The 25405-nt window shown below is 37.1% G+C and overlaps 1 protein-coding gene across 4 annotated transcripts in view; it reads left to right on the top strand.

The window, feature by feature from the left end:
• Nucleotides 1–25405, top strand: part of SLC9A9 (solute carrier family 9 member A9) — a 187400-nt gene that overhangs the window by 135583 nt on the left and 26412 nt on the right. For 2 of the 4 annotated variants that reach the window (XM_021395850.1, XM_021395851.1), the window contains exons 13-14: nucleotides 101–149; nucleotides 3442–3521. In XM_021395850.1, coding sequence (XP_021251525.1) covers nucleotides 101–149; nucleotides 3442–3521 — 129 coding nt within the window. The remainder of the gene's footprint in view (nucleotides 1–100; nucleotides 150–3441; nucleotides 3522–25405) is intronic. The other 2 variants (XM_021395854.1, XM_021395853.1) reach the window with 1 other exon arrangement.

Below are 25405 nucleotides of genomic sequence, written 5' to 3'. Positions count from 1 at the left end.
AATTCATGACACAAGAGAAATACTTCTTTCCTCAAAGCTCTCAAATATACATCAGACCATTACCACATTACCATCTCTTTCTTTTTTTTTTTTTTTAAAGAGTTGGTGTAGATCCAGATGAAGATACAAAAGCAGATGCTGCAAACCAGGTATGTTGTGATTTTAGATGTACATGCTGCATGAATCTGAACCACTCAAGAAGGAGAACATTTGACAAAAAAAAAGTGTTATAGCTGGAAATTTTTTAAGCTGGCAAATTAAAAGTAAAAAGAAGGAACTACAAAGTGTCTTTATAGTACGAGATACAGAAAAGAAGATGTATTTCATGAATATTTGTAACTAAAGGTGTTATACTGCTTTGAAGAAAATTATAAGGAGGTGCAAAGATATCCTGAGAATTCTTTTAAGCAAAATAGTAGAAATGTAGCCTTCATAAATCCAGCTATTTATCACCTTCCAGATGCTGCATTTTGGAAAATGCAACATTTCGGAACAACTTTCCATTTCCTGGAGTAAAAAGTAAAGTGTGTAATGTTCTGTCCTAGCAGGTCAGGTTTCTGAAAATATTTTTAACATGGAAATCTGTGTATGTTTTGAGCATGAAAACTTTAAACTAAAGGAGTTCATTTAAAAAGCTGCAGCTGGCCATCTGCCACCCTCCTTTTTTTGTCACATGTGTATACAGAATTCTTTCAGATGCAGCATTGTCTGCGATAGTGTAACTCTGTAAGAGTAAGTACTCATAGACATAAGGTATCCTTTAGCATGCTAAGAGGAGTAGGGAAAATCAGCACGACAGTTGACAAATTCGGAAAGCAAAAATAAATAAATAAACGAACAAACAAAAGATGCCAAATTCTGTGTTCCTGTTTCTAGGTAATACTATCCCACACGTTCCTTCAAACTCTCAACTGGAACTGAAATTGCCCAACAATTAGGAAAATGTAGATAATAGGTTAGGGCAAGAAATGAGCAAGATACTCTATTGAAATATATAAAAGATATTATTAGGCAGAATTTAATCTCCCTTAGGAATATCTAAACTTTACCCATTTGCACATATCAGAAATCATTTAGGGTCTCAGCTTGCACTGAGCTGAATGGCATTTGGGTGCCTGTATGTCCTAAAGTTTATCTTAAAATAACAGAAAAAGATTATTCATATCTGATCATATCCTTAGTTTTACATCTCAGTCGCTAGTACAGCACTCCATTCCACCAAGCTGAGATACTAGTTTATTCTGAAGCTGAAAGCACGGATTACAAATATTACTCTCCTGAGTACCTTGGTAGTAATTCCTGCAATGCTTCTGCCCAAAGTCTGGCTGAATACAGAATGCATAACTTTATTTGTGTTATTAACTATTCTTGCTTGAATTTTGAAACCATTTAATTTCAGAACCGTTCCCCTCTGGAGCAGTCATGAGCTATCAAACATAACAGAATGCTGATTTGTGTGGTATAAAATTGACCAAATGCACATGGTTTGTGAAAACTTGATATCTACCAAAACCACTAGGCTTCTAGTTTTCTCCTCCTTTTAATAAAAATGAAAATAATTGTGTATGAATAACAATAACATATCGAGTGCCCAGCTGTGCCCTGTGAATCAACACCTATCTCTGTTGACAAAACTCAGGAATGCAATTCAGAAGGTGTAAATAAATATCACACATTTCATGCTCTGACGTGTCCACGTCAGAACTCCTTACAGTATAAATTTTACTTTGGAAAATAGCTTTGCTGCTCTGATTTCTTCTACCTGGTGGTCTTCTATTTTCATTTCTCTGACTTTTTTGTATTGGACATCTCAATCTTTTACTAATTCAGATCTCTACTGCATTCTCTGTAGCCCTCTTTGCTTAAACTCAGCACCTATCTGAGTTGCTCAACCTATTTCAGGTTATTTCTTTACATTTTCTCTCTCTCATCTCTTTCATTCCTCTTCTTCCCCTTCATTGTCTTTTTGCTTTCATTTCTAATATTTATATTTTATAATTTTTATTGTAATATTTTAATATTTTTATTTCATTTACCTACTTTACTTTTTCCTATTTCCTACTTTTTACTATTTCCTTTCTATGTTGTGTCTCTTCACAGCGAAACAAGTTTTACTTGTAATGACATGAAGCTAGAATACATTTCTGCTTTTCATAAGTATTACTAGCTCATATCATTGCTTGATTTGAATCCTGCACAGTGTGTATTCATAAGCCTCACAAAGAACTTGTATAAGTAACATATCAAGTGCCAGTGTCTCCTGTTGCCACTTAAATCTCTCAGCCAGATGAGCTGTGAGCCACCTGCCAACTCTTCGTGCCATTAATTGGAGCTTCAGGGGATTGTACAAGAAGGACAAAATCCACTCAAGAATAAGCTGTTTAAAAGCCAGCAAATGTGTGAAAAGTAAGCCTCTAGACTCCCCCTTCTCAGCCAGAATGGAGAGGCCTCTAGGTCTGCTGCAGAAATTTCTGTCCATCTCCTTCATGACCAAAGTTCCCAAGTCCATGTTGGCTTGGAACCAGACCCTACAGTTTTAAGGATCAGAACATTGATATTATCATCATCAGCCCATTTACATGCATGTTAAAGTATTATAGGAAAATAATGTATTAGATCAAAAGAAAAATAATTAGATAAATTGGTTTTAAATTGCACGAAGAAAAGCATTCTCATTACAAAGAAATCTAATTTCCAGCAAAACAGAAACAAGAAAATAAGGAAATATCCTTTAGAGGACTGATAAGTACATTCCTAATTCCATCATGCCACTGGTATTGACATGATGCCCAGAGGAAGACCAAACTAGCTGTCTTTGCACAGAAGACTCTCAAAAATATATTATTCCAAATTGTGACTCTTGGTAAAATGGCAGCCTGTCTACCTGTGTGGGGTATCCCAGAATTAGCTCACAGCATGAAAATCAGTATTTTCAGGCAGTGCATTTTGGTGCTTATGACCACCCCTACTTTTCCTGCATTTCTGCATTCCTCTCACCTTGGAAAGCAGCACAGAAAGCAATGTCATGGTTATTAGAATACCATGATCTCTTCGGGAATGACATTTTGTTAGCCATACGCTAACAGCATCTGAGCTTGTAGGAGTAAACTGAAGTAATCCCACAATGGCAATTAGATCAAAATGTCATTTTACTGATCTTAGAATATAGTGCTTCTCAGCTGCTTAATAAAATTGGAATCATTAATAAAACTACATGCTGCATTCCTCCATTGAGTATACAGCAATGAGAAATGTGCTATATGAGCCAAACTGCTTATGAACCAATTTGCAGAGATGACGTTCCGGTAACAGAGGCTTTCCAGATTAAAAGGGAAAAAAAGTGCAGTAAATTGTAATTTGGTTTAACATGTATTTTTAATATTGGAACTTCATTTTTTTGTCATAAAAATGCTTTTCACTTTTTCATTTCTTTATTTGCAGAGTGCATCTAACTTGGATAAAAATACAACCAAAGCAGAGAGCGCATGGCTGTTCAGAGTATGGTATGTATTTGATCACAGGTATCCTTTTCTGTTACAAGCTGCAGGTGATAGTTTCATTACAACTGGCACTTTCATAATACCCAAAACTGGTTACACTTTCAGAAACAAAAGCTAAAGACATTGAAATAAATTACACTTTTGTAAGAAGAAATCTTGAAAGTTCAAAGAAGTTCTAGAGAAGTAGAGCAGTGCAGTGGTGAGGCTGCTTGTGAGAACCAGCTGAGATGCAAAGCTCTGCCCTACAGCAGGATTTCCAGGGAGCTCATAGTTGTATTTCCTGGATTTCTGAGCCTTTGTATGTCCTTTCACATACATACTGACAAAACACTCATATCTACATTTTCCCAAAGCAAAGGTGGAGCATATTCTCTTTGCACCCATCCTCTCTTACTTTTTACATCAGCATTAGTGACCCATGCTGTCGCTAACACCTGTGCAAAGAGATGGTAAAAGCAACCATTTTGATTTACTGCCATTTCAAATTGACTCTGAAATGGCTTTGTGTATCTGTCAGTGAGATCCCACCATAATAATCATGCCTAAGCCATTAACAGAAAATAAAATGAATACAATAGAAAGCCTGCTAATTTCCATGCATAGCATCTAAGGAGCTAAATGAGCAAAGCTTGACTGGAAGTCTCCATTATTCAGTAGCACATCTGATTTGTTCCCTTGTCCTGCATCACTGAGTAGAAATTAACGTTCCAGCTACATGTATGTTTTTTTGACGCAATCTACAACAAACAAAAATGAAATATTTCATCTTCCTGAGAAAAGTTCTAGCAAAGTTATCTTTCAAAGAGCCTTTTGATGAAAAAAAAAAAATCTTTGTGGTTATAAATGAATGTATTGACCTAATTCATCTATCAGAGCAGTTTTAAGGGCCAAAAGGCTCTCAGTACCAAAATATTTTCTTAGAATAATTACTTAAGGATACTTATAAGTAGTAGGTAAATGCAATATAAAGCAGGAAACATGCTTAAAAATTAATGCTGGGTACCAACATATCTGGCTTTAACTACCACCCAGGCCTCCACCTTTTTCAGAAGTAATAGCCTGTGGCTGTGTTTTATCTTAAAAGCTGTAAGTTGGAAGAGATAGGTGAATGGGGGGAAAAGGAGAAGGGGAAAAAAAAAATTGTGCTTTAAAAAAAAATAAGAAAGCAAAAGGCAAGAATTGGACAAAGGTATGAGTTAGAAAAAAAGAATGAAATAGACAAAAAGGGTAGAACCACAAAACAAGGGACAGAGGCAGAAGGGAAAGGGAGAAATCAATATGAAATAGTTGGACAACTGTGCCTGCAAAATGAAAAGACTGTAGAATTCGGCAGAAGCGAAAACAGTGGTCTTTACTACTGTCTTCCCAGAGGTTATCTGTATGGTAGAGATCTTAAATCTTGGCTTCTGACATTTTACCTAGAAAGTGATTTTGAATCTGGGTTTCTGATACTTTTTTCTACAAAGTCAAGTTTCTAACTCTTCTGCATTTCAAAAAAATATTATAATGTGTGATTTTTTAAGAGTTGTAAGAAGAACACATTCTTAAGTATCAACCTCTCTAAGCCATAATCTTTCTTCAAAATTCAGATTTTCAAATATTACAACCATGACTTTATTCTAGAATGCATTTTCATTACAAATAATACACCTACAATTTTACAAATACTGAAAATCTATATCCATACACAATAATGGTTCAACCCATTAATGCTATTTTGCTGTTTAAGCAAGTATCTTTGATTAAGTATTGACACCTAAGAAAAACATACTGTTCTCTAAAATCTAGGCTAGGAAATTTTAACATTGGAATAAGGAAAATGAAGAAATCATTTAAATCATCTCAAGTAAAGACACCAAGGTGTGCTCTTGGAATTTTGTCTCAATTAGTTAAACAAGTAAAATGCAAAACAAAATACTTGGTATCTGACATTGGGTTAATTTCACTGAATTTATTTCAGCTTCCTTGTTTTTACAACTTAGAGAGAATTATCATTTGAAGCTGTGATACACTCCTAAGGGCAAGTGGAGATGTGAGGAAAGAAATACAAAATATTTCAAGAATTTATTTTAGGGAATAAACAGCACAATACACATACCTTTATATTGGTTTTGTTGTGGTGGTTTTTTCAAGGCAGATGTAGCCAAGTTTAGCTAGTGAATAAGTAAGCAGGTGGAAATTTCATCTTGCAGGGAGAAGACCTGAGTACATAAGGGCAGAGCTCAAACAGGTGGTGAGCAAAGTTGTCCCATGCGAGATGCATCCCACAATGAAACTTTGCTCCAAACTAGTGGCAATTGGCTTTAACTCTTCTCAGTCCCCAACCTCTTTGCTTGCTTTTGAGTATCGCTGTTTCTTGCTGCCTAATCTGAAGACATTGTGTACCCGTCTAGAGTTAGAATTCTTTTTTCTCTACAAAGGCCTGTATTCCCAGTCACAACCTACCCCCTTAAAATGAAGGTAAAATGAATCTAAATGTGTCTTGCAAACAGTATCTACCTGCTTTTCCAGCTACTTTGGACTAAACTTGTTCCATTATTCTGGGTTTGATACGTTACTACACAAAGCTTCTTTCTCCCCCTGTATTCATGTAATCCTGACTTCCTCATGTGGGGATGACTGCATTGCTCTCCCACTTCTTGTAGAACACTTGTGTTGAGAAAGTATTTCGGACTACTACACTGAAATACACAATGATGCAATAAAATGCAGAAATAACTAAAACTGAAGGTGAAAAAAGGGAACATAATGCATCTGCTAAGATTTTTCCTTCCGCAAATGCACACCTTCTTCATAAGGAGAAGTTCATATTATGTTGCAGGATATATTATTTTAATATGTGGGCTTACTCATCACACTCTAACTTGCCCTGAGAAAAAATTACTTACTTTGTAACAGGAAAATATGTGCAAGAGTACAGTAAAGGAAAGTAAGAAAGAAAGAATGAGAGGATAGCTTCACATGCTCTTAAGTTTCTTTTAAGAAGGGTTAAACTGCAAGAGATAAGCCTTGGTCCCACCTACAGCCAAGTCTGATCTTTTCTGGCAGTGGGGTAAGAGAAGATTGTGTGCTGTGGTCATGCAAGACCAAATGAGCAGAGCCCTGCTGCTGCCTATTTCTGGCAGACATGAGGGCTGAGAAGAGATCAGGCAGGAATCAGTTGGCAAGCAGGTGTACTGTAGGTATTGCAGTGACTCTCCTACTGCATCCTTTGCACTGAGCTACCAAACCTGCATAGGAACACAGCTGTCTGACTTCCTCAGAGCTTTGCTTTTTGATGCCCTCATGTACACTGTCACAAATAGAGTAGTAGGAGGAGAGGTTTCTTCTTCTTTTCAGATTTCGTTTGACTTTGAGGAACTAACGTTCAGTTACGCTGAATAGAAACAGGAGTCTGGTTCTGAGTGAGGCAATTCTCCATGTAACAGCTGCCAAAAGCATTTCTACTTGAACTGCAGTTGTCCGTCATTCAGATGTATACCGTTCAGTTAAAGAAAAAGGTTGTTTGTGTCCTTTACACTCACCTGAAATCAATCAGCCAAAAGGAACTGTGTTATTTGTAGACTTCAAATGTTTCTCCTCTTTAACTTATCAGGGCACCTATTTTTTTATTTCTCCTGTGCTTTATACATGGATACAACAGCCATAATGGCTGTCTATAAAGTAAGTACTTTTCTATGCCTGTGAGAAAATGGAAAAATTACTAAAGGAAAAAGTCCATTCCAGGGTGAACTGCCAATCAAATTAAAATTCAGAATTCTGTGACTTTCAATTGAGTTTTCCTTAAGGAATAACTTACCACTGTCATATCAGAGACAGACATTTTGGAAAGAGAAGACGAGTCTGTAAGCATGCACATGCATACCATTTTCTTTTACCTGCTGTAGAATTAAAGCTTTTTAAATTACTAATATATTCTGATTTGGTTGTTTTATCACCGTGGTACTAACAGTAAAATGACACTCAGTGTCCTAGCTTTGGACCAGGATCGTATTTTGCTAGACAACTTCCAAACTGAGAAAAGATATCCCTCTCTCAGAGAATTCCGTCTCATTATGAATCAAAGAAGCATAAGAAGCATCAAACAATGCAATTCAAGCAACATTCAGGTAGCTCACAGAAACAGTGATGTAGAACTGGCTATCATAAAAGCTAGGATTCATAGCAGAGAGATGCTCATCAAGCACAGAGATCTGTTTTGCAGATTTTACAAGCAGATCGTAATAAAATGTGAGAGTAAAACACAAACCCCAGCCCATGGATTTTAGTGGACATCATAACACGACAATGACACAAGAGCAGCTGACAATATCATAAAGCTTTCTCAAATGCTACAAACTTGAGAAGGACTCAAAGGGCATTTTATTACTGGCAATAACTGTTTGAACTTAGTTCAAAACTTATTAAAAGAGCAAATCTGTAAGCATCCAATCCATGAGAGCTCACTGTTCCTTTTTCTTTCCTGTCCAAGTATTCTTACGTGAAAGTATTACTAAACATGATTTAACTACCAGCTATGAACAAAAAGTTAAATACAAAATATTAGAGGAAAAATTTCTGGTTCTTTTACAGTATTTGACGTATGCTCCTTTTCACTTTTCCATTGCATAAAGACATACATAAAGACTACTTGTGATAGTTTCCTGATATTTTTGTTGCACAGTATGAGTCTTTTTACTCACCCTTTCCCCACCACGATTCTGAAGGAAGAAGGGAGCTGCAGGAATTTTGGTTCCACAAGATATAATCATAAGGATCAGAAGTAAGGAGCTGAAGTTTGAATTTTTTACTACTTAGGTTTTTCATCCTGACACTAAGACTCATACATTGTGGAAAGACCTATTTCCATGTTTAGAGCTGAAAAATACAGCAAAAAAAGAAGCAATTATGAAGAAAAAATTGACAAAGGAAGACAGTAGAAAGATCAGATTATTTTCTGTATTCTAATTTTATCTCTTGGAGCTACATAAAATAATATATAAACTAAATAATTCTGGAAGCAAACAGTTGTGGGTTTAGTTCCTCCAAAGCCTTCTCTTCACTGGTAGCAAAGCCATTATTAAAAATTTCTTTAAGGCCTTCGTACTTTGCATTGTTCTTGACCATAAAGGAAGGAGTAGATAAACATGGGGGAAGCTTGATGGGATTTCAAAAAATCAATGTTCAAAATAATGATTAAACAGTGCAGGCACGTTACAAGAAAAAAAGGCAAGCATGTCATTGCTGCTGTGATTTGAGAAAAGGAGAAGTGCTTCTGTGTGAAAAGAGATTCACAATGTCCAAAAAAACATTTTGTGAGCTGTTATTGAATCCTCGTTGCTGTCCTTCAGGGACATGCAGGGCCAGGTTCTATTTTCTGTACTTTGTGTCAAATGGTCATTGATTTTTGAAGGAGTTTTGCATGGTTTCTAAGGCAGAATATGGGCTTCAGCTTATTCAAGACAAGTCAGTTTAGAATCATCAGCTTTTGTATGTAACATCTTAGCTCATTTGACATAGCATATCTTTTTTTTTTTTTTTTACTCAAGGGGGTTCAAGGGGTTCTCTCAATTCCTGATAACAAGAATCACAACTGAATAAAAAGAATGTTTCACAGAGCCAGCAGCCCCAATATAAATGCATGAGTCTTTGTGCAACTATACCACTTTCTTTCATGTAAAAGTATATTAAAATACATGAAAATCTGCAATAGCTAGAAAGTACAATCCTCACTCCACCAGGAGTTCTAAATTTTAAAAGCAAAATTATTCATAAACAAAGTATGACATTTTAATCTTTCCAACTCCAAAGCTCATTTTAAAAGCCAAAACGTTATTTTTTTAATGGTTCTGAAAGGTTTCCAAGGCTCATCAACTGCACAGGGACTAGCAGCCCACCAAGTAGGTCAGAAAGTTGACAGAAAGTCGAAGTGAAACTGAAGACTCTGGAGTCTGCCTTTTGCAGGGCTCTGGGCACAGGCTGTTAATGCGCCTTTCACGTGGGAGCGGAGGGGACAGGGACAGTAAAGCAGTTAAAGCTCCTGTCTAGTGTACTGCCAAAGCTTTTTGTTGGTTTAACTTGATTTGTTATATCACTTAACCAGCCCTTTAGGGAGAGAGATAACACATCTGAAGGTTTTTGACTGGGTATGACCAATTTCCTGTTCTTGCAGCCCCTTGCTCCTCGGGCACCTGTCTGCTTTGTGCCTGTCAGTGAGCAGTCCATGCCCCAGCCAAAGCAATCTTTGCCCATCCCTGAGAGCTGAGACACTCGAGCCATTCCTCCTCGATTTACCAAGTTCAGAAGCTGCTCAGCAGACTTTCAAGTCCCACTATAAGCACATAGTATTCATACAACCAAGGCCCCAGTCAGGCAATCCAACTTGCAGAACCACTTTCGTTTTTCTGTAATGGTTTTTTTTTCAGCTGCATTAAGCCACTGTAGACAGTTGTAGCATGTTAAATCTTGACAGCATCAAGATTTAGGCTTTAGCATAAAAGAAATTCAGCAAATACAGTAACAAGATAGAGCTAAGTTCAGAGGATTTCTCTTACAGGCAAACATTATGAAAAGGTACTGTGTTAACAGCCGTAGTCAAATACTCTAGCACAGACAAAATTTACAAGTAGAAAAATTCCTACTTTAAAAAAACACTTTGCAGTTCTGCAACTTACTTCTACCTGTATAGCTGTCTTTTACAGTTCCTCCTGAGACAAAGTACAGAATTTGAAGGAGTTGCTCCAAAGTTGCTCCAAAGCTTAACGTACTGAATGGAATCCCAGTTTATTGACCTGAACAAACTGCTAATCAATCTACTATGCTGTCTACTATAGTAGATTTTACTGACGGATATTGATTATTATTCCTTATGACAATTTTTAATTCTGTTTTTCCCTCCCCTTCTCACTTTATTATTACAGCATAGTGCAGCCTGAACATACAAAGCAGCAGAAGACTAGGCTTTTATCAGTCCACTCAAGCATGAAATCATAGTTTGTTGGCTGACAATACATAACAGTATAGAGGAGACCTAAATATGATATAAAAGTACTGAAAGCTCATAACATAGGCGTAACCATGTTAGATCTTTCTTCCAAGTCTCCTATTTTTTCATTTACAGCCTTGAATGCGCAAAAATTAATTTACATTACATCTAAAGTGTTTTCAAATGTTCTTATGCATTTGTATCTTTCACTATTGCCTTTCCAGCCACTTAGCATATATCAGGATGCTTGGATGTGCGTGCAGTACACACCGCATATGTAATACCATCTATAAATGGTACTTCTTTTATAGCAGCAATTCTCACAGCAAGATGTTGCTAATTATAACATTACCTAAGCAAGAAATTGGTACTGCTTCCTAGGAAGGGTCTGTTATTAATGTTAAATCACAGCAGTGTTGTTGTAAAAGCCATGAGACTATAAAGGAATTCAGAATGATTAAGGTTATTACCAGGAATGCCAGTGGGCACATTAATGATAGGCCATGTATTAGAAAGTACTGTTGAATTGAACTCTTTTATGGAAAGCTATTATCAGGATGCAAAACCCTAAGGTCACTGACAATGCCTTCAGAGGGGGTATGGATCAGACCCTCAAGAGGTCTTGTTTGGAAGCTTTGTCTGTACACTGGCACCCTTCCCACTTCAGTGGTTGCTGTAGAACAGGCACTGTTGGTATTGGCTCAAATAGCTGTGAGCTGAATTCAACTATTTCAGCATCCTCAAAAACAGAAACACCATAAGGCTAAGGCAAAAGTACAAATGATGGGGAAAAAAATTAAGAACACTCCAGCAATCAGTGATTCAAAATAATGCAATTCTTAACAGCAGAGAAACTCAAAAGCTGTTTCCTATTTTATGATATTGAAATAGGTGTCTGATTCACCATAACATGTGCATCATCATGCATTCAAATATACGGTTAATCAACCAGTCTTAGCATCAGTTCTTGGCACTTCTCAAAGGGATGCAAAGGGAAGGTGGAGGGGATAAATAAGAAAAATCAAAATATTGATTTATGGCTGACTGTGGGCATTCATGAGGTGATGACGCATTACATGTCATGAGTTCACAACTGTCAGAGGATGCATTGGTCCAAAACAGGAGGGACAAAGGTGGTCTTTTGTCTTAATATTGTTCTAATAGCTTCAAGAGTACAATGAAAGTCAGAGCACAAAGCCAAGAGGAATACAGCCTATTAATTCACCTGCCTAAAAAAATCGGCAGAGCCCTTCTGAAAATGAAGACTGACCTTTTATTTTTCATAAACACAGACCTAGAACTCAGGAACCTCTTGACTTCTATAGGTTCAAGTCATCCTAACAGAGAGTGGTGGACTTCTTCTGAATAGTTTTTGTTTTATAAAACTAGCATCATTCCTCTTAGCCAAGTATGTTCATGGCCTTGCTAGTGAAGTCTATTTGACAAAACTTATCATCCTGACCTTCACTGCACAATGAGAACTGCTTAGTTACTCATCAAATACAGATTTGACATTTACATAAACCTTTACAGGGTCAGATGAAGAAAATTTGGTGACAGTATTTTTGATACTTTATCAGTAGACAGCTAGTTGTCATTATCTATAGGTCAAATTGGACTTTATTTAAGAAAATCCTCCTAAGATCCAAGCACAGCACCGGTTCTACTACCATGAAACCTGCATCACAGCCACCATCACAACCTCAAAACCTTTTACTCTCCATTCTTAGAGGTAGAGGGGAATAGGAATATGCTGTGACTTGAAGAGTTTGATCTATGATAGAGAAGAGTTCAACTATCTTATTCTGTGAATGTTATTCTATTAGAAAAAAGGAGGCATTCCTAAAGGTGGGCAACAGAGGAGTAGCTGGCTGCACAGAACATTTTCAGGTGTTTCCTTTCTGTCTATGTCACAGCTGGTCACAGAAGTACCCGGAGGGAGTGGAATAACAATTAATTGATTGTAATGCTAACATTCACAAAGAGTATTTGGTTTACCTAAAGGACAACTAAAATCATATCAAAAATGTGTGGGCCCAGTGTTTGTGGGGCTGTTATTTCAAAAAGTAAGAAATACTGTCACAGAAAGTTAAGAAATGCAGATTTAATCACATGAAAGTATAAGTATTTTGCTCTGCTGAGTTTGATCAGATTTTTTTTTAACCTCATGCAAAATGATGCATGGTGCAAAAAAAAAAGGTTTTAACCTGTTGAATATGTATCTATAAGTTATTTTAAAGGATGTTTTATTTTTTGAGACAATTTTTTAAAAAAAGTTTGGTCTTCCATGTAATTGTGTAGTAGGGACACAGTCAGGCTATGAATAGAAAATCTCTCACACATTCTTTGAATGTTCCTAAACAGTGGTGATGGACTTTGAATGTATTGCTGCATTTTCATTAGAAATGCATATGGTGTGTTCTACTCCTAAAAGCAACCTGATGATTTTTCACACTGATTCTTTACCGCATTGTTGTACCTTCAATACTTAATTTTGGATGCACAAGTAGAGAAAAACCGTTAAAAAATGAAACTTTTCTCTATGATTCTTTGAAATAGCATATTTTTAAAATAATGCACTGAAATATACCTTCAAATGTTTAAGCAACAGTAAATAGTTATTTATAAAGAATTCGGGAATAAAAAGTTATTGTTGGATCTTTTATTATACCATCATTGGGCAAACTTTGCTCAGTACCACCTATGTTAAAGAAAATCCCCAGCTCTTGCTTTGCAGTGTCTCTAAGTAGTTCAAGAAGAGGCTCCTTCCTCACTTCATTGTGACATACTGTTGAGGATCTGTGGGCTGAACTCAGAGACAACTTCACCCGCGTTTCTAACATCAGGGTAACATCACAAACTTCAGGGCAGTCTGTCAGTCTCAGTTTATACCAGTACAGGAGAAGCTATTGAAATATACAGGCTTTAAGCCTTTCATTACACATCTTTGGCTTCGGTCTAGTAAGAGCCTCCTTCACAAACATTCTATATTAATGTCCACTCTTTTCTAAACTAGTTGGAAGGAAATTCCATTCCATCCAACATGGTTTTAAGCTGGATTCCTCAATAAGAAAATATGAGGGAAGCAGATATTTCCTCAGCTATCACACTAACCTGTGTAGCCTTGGTCATGAAGCTGCTTATGCTGTCTCATTCCCCAACAACCAGCTGCCAGGTGGGAAGGGGGAGCACAGCCATAGAGCACAGAAACCTGATTTGCACTTTAACTGTCATCAGAACATCTAAAATCAGTTTCAGGAATTTTGAAGCATACTGATAAACCCTTATATTTTCAATATGACTAAAATAAGAATTGATAGACTCTTTAATAGGGAAGCTCAGACATGGTTTTTACTCATGAAAAGCGCAGTATGACTTATTCAAAACCTGGTTCTTCATTAAAGATACAGAAAAGCGCATGTCACAAATGGTTAAGGTTTTGAAATTCTTTGTGGATTATTCACTGAAATTTGCATTGCTACACAGCACAGACTATTTTTGGATTCTGCATAAATAGAATATCTAATATAGAATTACATTATAATGAAATATGTAATAATTCAAGTACTCAAAGTGTTCTTCGTGTACTGCAGGCATCCAAAAGTTTCAAATGCATAAAATATGATTACATTTTCTGCACAAGTGACTGCATATCAGGTTCATTCACAGTTAATTAAAACTCAGATTTGAAAAAATATATGTGCATGTATATATATATTATGCTAAGCTATAGTTAAATTGCTATTAATATTTTGTATCATGGCCAGTGAGAAACTAGAGCAAATAAAGATGGGATTGCTCTATAGCGCTTGAACCTTCCAGCCAAATCAGAGGCTGATACTTTGTGCCACTCAGAAAATGCTATTTATTAATAAGCTACGAACATGCAGATAAAGCAACACTGGAACTGATTGTTCCACCGGTAGCTACACAAATTTAAAGACAAAATACAAGAAAACAAAAACAGTATCTTTATCTGCTGCTACTCAATTCAATGAAAGCTTAAATTGTAAAATATAAAAAAGTATTATTTTACAATATAAGAATAAAAATTATATGAAAAAATAAGTCAGTATAAAATACATAGGCACTCCATTTGAACATTTTTCAACTCTCTTTTCCCTCACTTTCATCTCGGTTTTGTAATGGTGGAGTTTCAACAGCAGGGTTCAGTGGAGACAGCATCACCTCAGCAAAAAGTGCTCTGTTTCTTGTCTGCTAGGACATTCTCTCAGGAAACAGAAGCAGTTGATTCAACCCCTCTTAGGCCAAGAGAAAGCAAAGATCCTCATTTTCACTTCCCAGATTTCAGCCTACTACATAAAAAAAAAAAAAAAAAAAAAAAAAAGCCAGTAACTCACCTGGCTGAGATTTTTTGGTTGAGTTCACTGCTGTCTCAATGAGTTAGGGATGGTACAAGGACACCTAACTTATCACATCACTCTGGGAAATAAGGCATAAATGAAATACCTCCACAGCCATCTCCACACTACAGTGATTCCAAAATGTCTGCCTCCTTTGTGCCTCTCCCCCCAGCCCCATTTACTTCTTAGTGTGCATAGGAATATGATTAGGAACATACAGAGATTTCTAGGTAAAAATGCAGGTATTTTATGGTTTGTTTTTAAGTGTAAAATGTCAACTCTGCTAATTTTAATGGATTATGTAGCTTCCATTAACAGAAAGGGTAGCTGAAAATTATATTTTTATTTTTCTTATACATAATAAATACATCTACTTGTCTATATTTTTTTTAAGACTGTTGCTGCTCATTCAACAAGACAGCCATTTATTTGTGGTTATTTTTAAGCATAAAGACATGAAAGCTTAGAAGTTTAAATGCAGAATGTACATTATGCCTTAGAGATAATGCTTTCTGAATCTTCTACCTTTACCTACCAATCCATCCTTTATACGTCCCAGAACAGTAATCTGTTAATTATTCCAGTAAGAACAGATTGATAATGCTTTCTCAACATCTGACAAGTCTGATCAAAATAATCAACTCCTGGACCACATCTTCCCACACTCAGTCCAGATGTGTAGTGTTTCTTCCAAAAGCACACAGCTAATCTTCAGGGGCACTTACAGTAATATCCCTCATGACAATCTGGCAGAAGGCATAAAGAAAATCTGGGGTGTGATCTTATGCCTAGAGTGGTAGATCCACCCAATGCAAATGAGCAAAAATGCCTATGCATTCACTAGCAAGCAGACACATGCTTTTCCTGCCTCCATGTGCAAAGCAATTGTAATCTGACAGCTATGCTGAACACGAGAGCAGTGCCAAGGCTGAGCAAGTATCTCCAGAGTGCACATGGAAGGGAAAGACCGAGAGGGTATGCTGTGAAATACAATGAGTAAGCTGTGACAAATAGCCATGGATCAGATCATGCTCGAAGCTCAGGGCAAATGCAGCGTACATTCATGGGCCTTCTCTGGATCTCCTCCTAATAGCCAACAGCTGAGAGCAGCTCCCAGGACCTTCCCTGAAAGATGCACAGTAGCCTAGGGCAGGGAATTCCTGCAGGAGAAGCCTCAGCAAGACCTTGATCCCCAAAACCTCACTCTGCAACTTCTGAAGCAGGCTGGGGAGATACAGCTATGAGCTTGTCCCTGCCAAAAGATATTTTCTTCACAAACTGAAAGGGGTATACATAAAAGTCAGATTCTGTAGAGCCGTTAATCAACTGCAAAGCAAATAGCTATGACTCAGTTTATCACAAACAATAACAGAACAGGAATTAACATTAATAAGCTAATGCTTCATCTGATTGTGTTCTTTTTTTTAATCTTGTTTCTAATTAATTTTGACAGATTGAATTAAAATACTTATTTGCTTTGCATTTCATGTGTATGGGGCCCTTCCTGATCATTTCCTCTCATAAGATTTTATGCTGTCAGCACCAGACTTTGCAAGCCCTTCTTCCTTTGAACACTAGAGAACTAAGTGCTTATTTCCATTTGTTAAATATTTTTGATCTGTTAAGAAGCTTCTACTTTTTGGGAAGGCTCTTCTGCTTTTTGTTTTCAGTTTTTCAGATGTAGAAGCTTTACTTTGACTTGGATATGAATGCCTAAGTTCCCGTTTTGTCTGTGGGGCCACGTCCCTATACTCCTTTTAAAAAGCCTTCTTGCATTAGTTCCAGTCACAGCAGTGCAGGAGCAGGCCTTCAATCCTTCTCTGTACTTTCTGTCAGAACACTTGCAAGAAACATTTCTGAGGCATTTCAGCTGGAATTAACAAGAGAAGACTGATTTCTTAAGGTATGCATTCCTTCTCCTGACAGTCAAGGAGACAAGCTGCTTCAGGAGAAAAATGACTTTTCTAGCATCCTTTTCTCCTTGGGATGTATGAACAATTCTCATTAGCATTAATTTGGATTCTGGTTGCTTACTGGGGTGGGTGTAAGCTCCTCAGCAATTAAAATTTTTTAGAACTAATGTGTGCAAGACTATAACCATCAAATAATGCTCAGAAGTAATTCTAAAGAGCTACAGTCTATCACACACAATCAGATTATTGGATTCTTATGTTTCTGTACCTTGTGTTTTAATACCTGAAGTTTTCATGATGGCTGCTACAATGCACACATTTCAGGAAATGAAAGCAAAAAGAGAAATCTTCTAGCAACAAATTTCACAGTAAACAGTAGAGAGCTTGGAAGGTCACAGGATATAATGATTCTGCACAGAATTTCAGCTAGACCCTGTGAACTGTACATTAATTACATTTGTAATAGTTGTGTTATCTGAGCATAGAGGTGAATTGTATTTATTCTTTATCCTGCCTATTTTACGTTTTATTTTAAAACTAGCATTACACAAATTGTTATGAAAATAGCATACAGGAAAAGTATATAGATGAATTAAATGCAAAAGCAGCACACATTCACTGCCACCTTGTATTAGTGTCAGTAAAACAACACACCATCCAAAGAAAAAGTAAATAAAAAATAAGTCCCTTGGAATGAATGGAATTGATATGACGCTTGACATAATTTAGCTCTTGTGCCAAACAATAAATCCAGCACAGATGGAGTCAGTTACTCTGTGTTAACAATGCTGTAACTGAGGGCAGAATTTTCTTGTTGATTCCTTCCTGTTGTTTCACTGCGTTATGAAAACAGATGCGATGGTGGTACCAGGCAAGGATAGCCTGTCTTGAACAGTGCATGGTTCAGCATAAGCTTTCAGTGTTTATCAATAACTATTCATTATCTGGGAATGATAGCCAAGATTACATGTATGCTGCATGCTGACCAGTGAAGGAGTAGATGCCTGAGTGGATCTGTGTGCAAGCTCTGGTCCTTTTTCACGTGCATGTACTTTAAAAAAAAAAACTGTTCCTGCTCCCTTTTCACAGAATAGTTGTTGGAGGGGACCTCTGGAGATCACCTTGCCCAAGCAGCCTGCTCAACTTAGAGTGGGTTGCCCATGACTATGTCCAAGTGACTTTTGAATACCTCCAAGGAGGAGATTCCACAACATCTCTTTTGCCCCAGAACACAATAGAAAACATACAAAATAAGCCTAAATTAGCTTTTCTGACACTGCAGTGATTGGTGTTTGCATCCTACTAAAGCCTGAGATACCTTTCCATGGACTGCTCTGAAAGTTCAAGTAAACCCTAATTGAGCACAAGGAATCTGAAAGCATCCTTCTCTAGAGACCTGCAGAGCAGAGGCACAACCTTTTTGCAGGTGTCTTTTCACAGTGGCTTCAAGTTCTGCAACGCAATTAAAGTTCTAAATGATCTAAGATGCTCTCGTGAATATACACTAAGATTTAACCTAATTTACATATGCTCTTATAAGTTTTGTGGACAAGCAGAACAAAGAATAAGTGACATAAGGGGATAACACATTAAGGAGAGATATTTCTTCAGACTGTGAATGTAAAAAATAAAGTCAATGAGAATACAAGTAAAAACGTCACTCAGCTTCAGTCTTCCCTTAAGATTCCTACACTATTAAATGATATATCACAACAAAATCAAAGGCAAATTACTGATATATTAGGGAAAGCATAAGCAACCTATGGTTAAAGCTGTATTTATTCAGTTGTATTTGCTCTACCCACAGATACGATGGCATTTTAAAATAATGTGACCCAACTCTTTCTGAAATTCCAAACAATGCTAATTTACAGCAACAGGGAATCCGAGGACACTAATGGCTGCAAAGTTAACCTGCACATTAGAAGCCAAGACCAACCAGTGCAGAAATACAAAGTGAGACATGAAGTGTGTAAAATGGGAACAGCCACCTTCTCGGCAGGAAGTTAACTCTAGAGGTTTGTCATTGCAATGTCCAAAGAGGAAGATTGCTCACTGAGAACTATCACTGAGAACTAAATAGATAATTATGATTTTTAGATTTCCATAAAATCCATTAATGATGAATCAAGCTTTGAACAATCATTAACCATCAGTTTCAGTTTTGTCCATCCCACGCAAGGGTGAGTTAATCATTTCCAGTCCTCCAACTGATGTACAGGGGGCTGTTTTGCTCTACTGGTAAAAGAAAATTTTCACCATTTCTCTTTGCTACCTTTATTTACTCGCTCTGGTTGATTTAATATTAATTATCTAATGAGTTTCTGAGTATGTAAGCATGCAAATTACATGAACGTTAATATGTTCAAAATTTCCTTCAGTTCCAAGAGACTGATATTTCCAATAGACCCTGATATTTTCATGTTGGAATGTTATAAAGCTCTTAATTTTCATCCCTGTTTTTTGATATTTCAAAATCTTATTTCTGTGTGTTGGGTTTTGTTTTTTTTTCTTTTTTTCCAAAACAGGCTGTGGTTACCGCTAACATATGCTCTTTAAAATGCTATTCTACTTTGAACAGGTAACCTCAGTTTAAGTAGATACAGCAAGAAAAAACACTAACAAAAGATCAGGTAGAAAACTAAATCTGACTAATGGTTATGATAACTCTTGCATGTTTATTCTGCTTCTAGTTGTACCGTGCCAGTCCTGGGAGCTGAGTATATACCCTAATGATGAGACCACACTAAGCCACCCTGCTCCTGCATTGCCACGAGGTAGCTAACATAGCTTTTAATAGGTATTTAGTCTAACAAAGCTGCTGCTGCACAAAGGTATAATTGATTCTGGAGAATAAATAACAAATCAGAAGAATGGATTTAGGCATTTCCAAAAAAACAAATTGTCCTGGCTCACAGAGCTAACAGCTTTTCACCTGCTGAGATAAGGTGTGCCTCTGGTCTTTGAAAAGGTGGAAGAAGGGGCAAAAGGTTGTATTTTTAGAAGCTCAATAACCAGATCTTTCACTGCTGAGTGACAGGAGGAGCACTAAACAAAATAGCCAGCAAGAACTGGAGCAGAAGAGCTGTCAGGCTCACCCACTCCCTTTTCTGCTCTCTCTCAGCATAGCATGTGCAGCTGGTGCCTGATGGCTCCATGTCCTCCAGCACTGGGCCTTGGTAAAGCCCACCTGCTCCCACTATGGGGACACTCCATGCCTTCTATGCTCAGACCAGGTCATTCTCATGAGAACTGTTCACCCTCTGCCACAGATAGTGGTCAGCATGCACTACTTGTTCTTGGTTCCAAAATTAAAAGTAGGATAGATTTTTTTTTTTTTTTTTTTTGCACTTGGGTTGGGATAATCCCAGATGTGTACAGGCTGGGAGAACTCCTGGAGAGTAGCCTGGCTGAGAAGGACTTAGGGGCCCTGGTAGATGAAAAACTTAACAAAAGCCAGCAGTGTGCACTTGCAGCCTGGAAGGCCAACAGTATCCTAGGTTGCATCAGAAGAGGAGTGGCAGCAGGGACAGGGAGGTGATTGTCCCTCTCTACTCTGCCCTTGTAAGGACTCATCTGCAGTACTGTGTCCATGTCTGGGGCCCCCAACACAGGACAGGTGTGAGGCTTTCCAAGAGGGTCCAGAGGAGGGCTATGAAGATGATCGGAGGGCTGGAGCACCTCTCCTATGAAGACAGGTTGAAAGAGCTGGGCTTGTTCAGTCTGGAGAGAAGGCTGCAAGGGAGACCTCACTGCAGCCTTCCAGTATTTAAAGGGAGATTGTTAACAAGAGGGAAATGAACTTTCTACACAAGTAGATAGCGATAGGACAAGGGGGAATGGTTTTAAACTAAAGGAGGGAAGATTTAGATTAGATGTCAGGGGAAGTCTTTCACTGAGGGTGGCGAGGTGCTGGCACAGGCTGCCCAGAAAGGTTGTGGATGTCCCATCTCTGGAGGTGTTCAAGGCCAGGTTGAACAGAGCCCTGGACAACCTTATCTAGTACTTGATCTTGTGGTTGGCAACCCTGCCTGTAGCAGTGGGGTTGAAACTAGATCATCTTTGAGATCCCTTCCAAGTCAAGCCATTCTGTGATTCTATGATTTCTTTTTCTCCATTAGCAATTTCTTATTTTTCTTTACTCACATGTTCTCCTAAAAGCAACCCCTTCTGTGATGACAATGGAGTAGAAGTCCAATTTTTTCCATGGGAGACATTTTCAATATTTGGAACACTGAAATCTCTCTCAAGAACTTTAAAATTGGTCATTACTGGTTCCCACGCCACTGATTCTATGCCATGTGGCATCAGTAGGTATCATCCACTCCCAAAAATGAATCACTTTTCATAATGAATGGCATTTTCACTAATTAGCAATCCTTCCATGAGATACACATGTCAAGACAGTATGCAAGTTTGTTTTCATGCTTCTGCTAATGTGTCTTAATTTTGTGAGTACTGCTTAGACATAAAAAACAAGGGTACACCAAAATATTTATGATATTTTTCTTTAAGAATGACTCTTATTTTAGGAGGTAAACTTTAAAAAGTAATTCAAGAGTTGCTGAATTAGAAATTCCCTGAAATTACAAGAATCCTTAGCAAGCCCATCTTTTAACACCTATTTAGGGATATGACAGACATTTGCAAGTTTAAGGCTTCTGGTCCAGGCTGCACAACAGTTTCAGTGTGCAACCTCACAGACATAGTGCAGGTCATGATCAGCACCACAGAAGTCAAGGGGAGATTTTCTATCCATTTGTAATACAAGCAGGCCTGAGCTTTTCAGCCCAGTTTTCAAGCCAAAGCCCTATAATGCATAGTCCAGAAATCTGACAGGTGTCAGCACCGGTCTCAAAACATTTCACAGTACTCATTCTTCCAAAATCACCTATGGTGTAAATATTACCATTCTCTTCCTGCAGCTGAACAAACTACAATACATAGTAGTTAAGGTAAAAATTGTTGTCCCAGATGTCAATTTCTACAGACACACCAACAATAAATTCCACCTGGAGCTTTTTATTCACAAGTGATTCATGCTATTTAAGAATTTCTTATCTTTTCAAGTTGCGAATGTATTAGCTGGAGATAGAAAAATATTTGTGTTTTGGTAGACAGTCTGGAGAGAAGAAGAGAAATGTTTAACAGTGGTGAAAGGAAACAAAACATTAACTTGACAGAGTATAAAATTCTGCTTAAGTGCTGGAGAGATTTAAAGACATTACAATAAAATTGGAGTAGTCTATTCGTTAATAGTTATATCTGTGAACACACTAGAATAGCAAATTATACCATTTTTTTAATCTATAAAAGAAAAATTTTAATTTCAAGATATTCCCAAATACTTTCATTGAAGAAAAAAATAAAACACTGCTTGGAAACATTTTGTGAATATTAGACATCCCTATTTTGCTATTGTTCCAGCTCTCATCAAAACTTTCTCATCAGATTTGGTATTATTATAGAGAAAAGCTGCAAAACTGGCTGGTGAGTGTTTTTCTGCCATCAATTTGTGTCTGGCAGGCAGAGTAAGTGTTCTTGCTGTGAAAAAGTAGGCTAATTCTTAGAAGAAACTGTGCAAGAAGCATGTTTTAGAATTCTGCTTTTTTTTTTTTTTGTGCAGTGCTTACATAGTTGGAGAAAAGAAAAAAGCCATTACGTTCATACAGATGTGAGTGATGAAAACATTAAAATGCCACAGTTATGCAAATATAACTCATTGCTTAAACGAGGAACTGAAAGTTTCTATATATACAAACATATGCTACTCTGTCTAAAAATATATGTTTTTTTGCAAACCAGAGAACTAGAAGGGCAAAGAAAATCCAATGAAAGCAACTGATACAATAAAATAGTTGGAAGAAAATCTTAATCCCATCAGAATAGTGGAAAAAAATGCCACTGATATCAGCAAAGTCAAGATTGCACTGTACCTCCAGAACTGGATTGAAAGCTCTTCTTTTAGAATGCTGAGTAATGTTAACAGTGAAATATATTTTAAATGACAACAAAAAGCAATTTCCTAGCTGAAGGGATTCTAAATAAAAGTCAAAGAAAACTTCTCATAAGCTTGAGGTCAGGTTTAATGTGGCCTTTTGGACATGAAAATGAGGGAAATTTTCCTACTTACAACTAAAAAGTACAAATTTTGGAAGTGTCTTCCTTGACCTACTTGTGTGCAGGAAGCATGATGGTTTCATTGGAATTCCCACTGAGATGAATGCTAATAGCATCTGTCTTTTCCACAATGTCCACACTTGCCAACATAATATCTAGATTTTTCTATTGCTATTCGCTAGAAAAAGAAATTACATTTGAACATTATGCAAAGAACCATCTTACAATAGCTAAAAATACTTAGGTTCCCCTAAAATGTCAACTTTTTGATGTACCATTTAAAAAATCATGTTAGTCTTTTATTCTTTCCACGGGTTGTTATTACATTTATTTTCAGCCACTTTTCCACTGTAAGAGGGAGAAATTGATGTATATGTTTTCTGAAGGGAACAATTCACTGGTTTCTTCAGCTGGAGTGCCAATTTTGGTTATTCTTGGAACACCCCGATGACCACATACAGTTATTTGAGAAGTAATGTGCATTTCTTTCACTTCAGCTCTTATCAGGTGATTTCGTTTACCTTTGTAGTAATCTAATTTTTCTGTATGAATTTACACTTGGTAAAATGGGACTAAAATGCACCTTCTTGCACTGTTCTGATGACTAAAAATATTAACGATATTTTGTCTTTAATCACTGACAACTTTAAAAAGGTTGAAGCTTGTCCAGAATGCTGTTCTTAGAGAATTTCATTTATCTCACATATCAAGCTGCCATTTAGAGGCTTCATAGATTAACCTAATAGATTAAAGCCTTGGCTCTTAGCAAACATCCCTAGATTTGAAGAAGTTCTATAGTCCATTTAGTACAGCCCCATACTTTATTCCTATTAATCTGTATTTCACGAAGTTGTCTCTATTTTGCTATCTTTTAATCCTGTCTCAAAAAAGCTAGAGCATTAGTTCTGTCAAAAAACACAGCAAATACCAAAATGAAATAAATTAAATTTCTTCCAAAGCTCTGGCAGGAAAGACACCTGATAAAATAGATCTTATTTCTGTTGTAATAATTCTCTACAATTAATCCACAAAGCAAAATTTCTAGTTCAGGTAAATTCATAGGGCACAAGGCAACAGTATCTGTCACTCCACTGTCATACCAGACCTATGCACAGTTGTCTATCTTGAGCACAATATAAACATCCCAGAGATGTAGTCGAAGCCTTCCTCACTGCTGGATAAAGACTTTACATGCACAAATCTGGACCTGACTTATCCCAGAGTTAGAGTGGCCACAGGCAGTGCTCAGCAGCAGGCATGGTGCCTATTGTGCTCGTGTTGCACCACTGCTTACAGTATGGGCTGATGAGGGCAGTTTCAAAACATAAAGGAAAAGCATTACTTGGTGCTTTCACTTCCATTCCATATATGCTCCCAACTCTAATCCACACTACAGTGGTTTGGGCTATTTTGGCACTTTTCTGGTCTCCCTCTGATTCCATCAGGCTTTGGTAGCTGCTGCTTTGTCACATTATGCAGAAGGAGCAAAAAGCGCTGGGATTATAGTATTAGTGAATGAGTTGTTCGTGGTCTCGTGGAGAAAAGGCATAAGTAATACCTAGGGTATATTCTGTTCCACTGTCAGCTAACTGGCAGGAAATCCTATCACAAATAACGTTTTTCAGTATTTGTTGAAGGAGAAAGGTTTAAAGCAGTTGAGCTGTAGCTTTTGAGGAAAATTCAGCTTTTAGTTATAGAGCTGTAAGTCCAATGTATTTTTACAAACTTCAGAGGGATTTTCATTTTTTGCTAGTACAATTCAAACTAAAATGAAGGCATGCAGCATATTTTACTAGGCTCTCTGTAAGTAACAACTCCAATGCCTGTACCAGAGAGCTCAAGACAATCCAAATTTCCCAAGACACCAGACAGCCTGAAGTGTCAGAGAAATCCATACCATGGAAACCAGCATGGCCAGTAGAGTGCTTGAGGGCATTCAGAATGCATCGGCCACACTCCCAACTGCTACTTTTGTTCATCTTTCTCAGCTTTGCACTATCTTGGCTATATTATTGTTTCTTTCTTATTCTGTCTATACATATCAAGTAGCAAAATGCAGTCAAGACTAACATGAAGACTTCCAAATGTTTCTACAATGAAAATACCTTAACATTATAAATACAGAACCACATATCCCAGTCCTTTTCATACCTAAAACTAATCCGGAATCCTAAAATAAACTCATTAACATCAACACAGAGTTAGAAAATAGCTTGCATAGTTCTTACAGAGATTGAAACATTGTCCTTCCCTATCAGAAGAGCCTAACGTGCATAACTAAGTGCCTAACTAAGATCAGTTTAGTTGTTTTAGTTGTTTTTTGTTTGTTTGGGGTTTTTGTTTATTTGTTTGTTTAAGAAATTTGTCATCTGAGTATCAGTCAGATATTTAGAAGGTTGGACTTTTGAGGGTGTTTGTTTTCTTTTTATTTTTTCTTTTTTAAGTTTCCTTTATCATTTTGAAGGTATTTTCCTGTAGGGTGATATACCTATAATGCATCATCTTCAGACACCTTTATCTTAGGCTAGATTTAGTGACATCTTC

This window comes from Numida meleagris, chromosome 4 (assembly GCF_002078875.1).
Source record: "Numida meleagris isolate 19003 breed g44 Domestic line chromosome 4, NumMel1.0, whole genome shotgun sequence".
Taxonomy (NCBI): domain Eukaryota; kingdom Metazoa; phylum Chordata; class Aves; order Galliformes; family Numididae; genus Numida; species Numida meleagris.
This window is presented reverse-complemented; position numbering and strand designations above follow the sequence as displayed.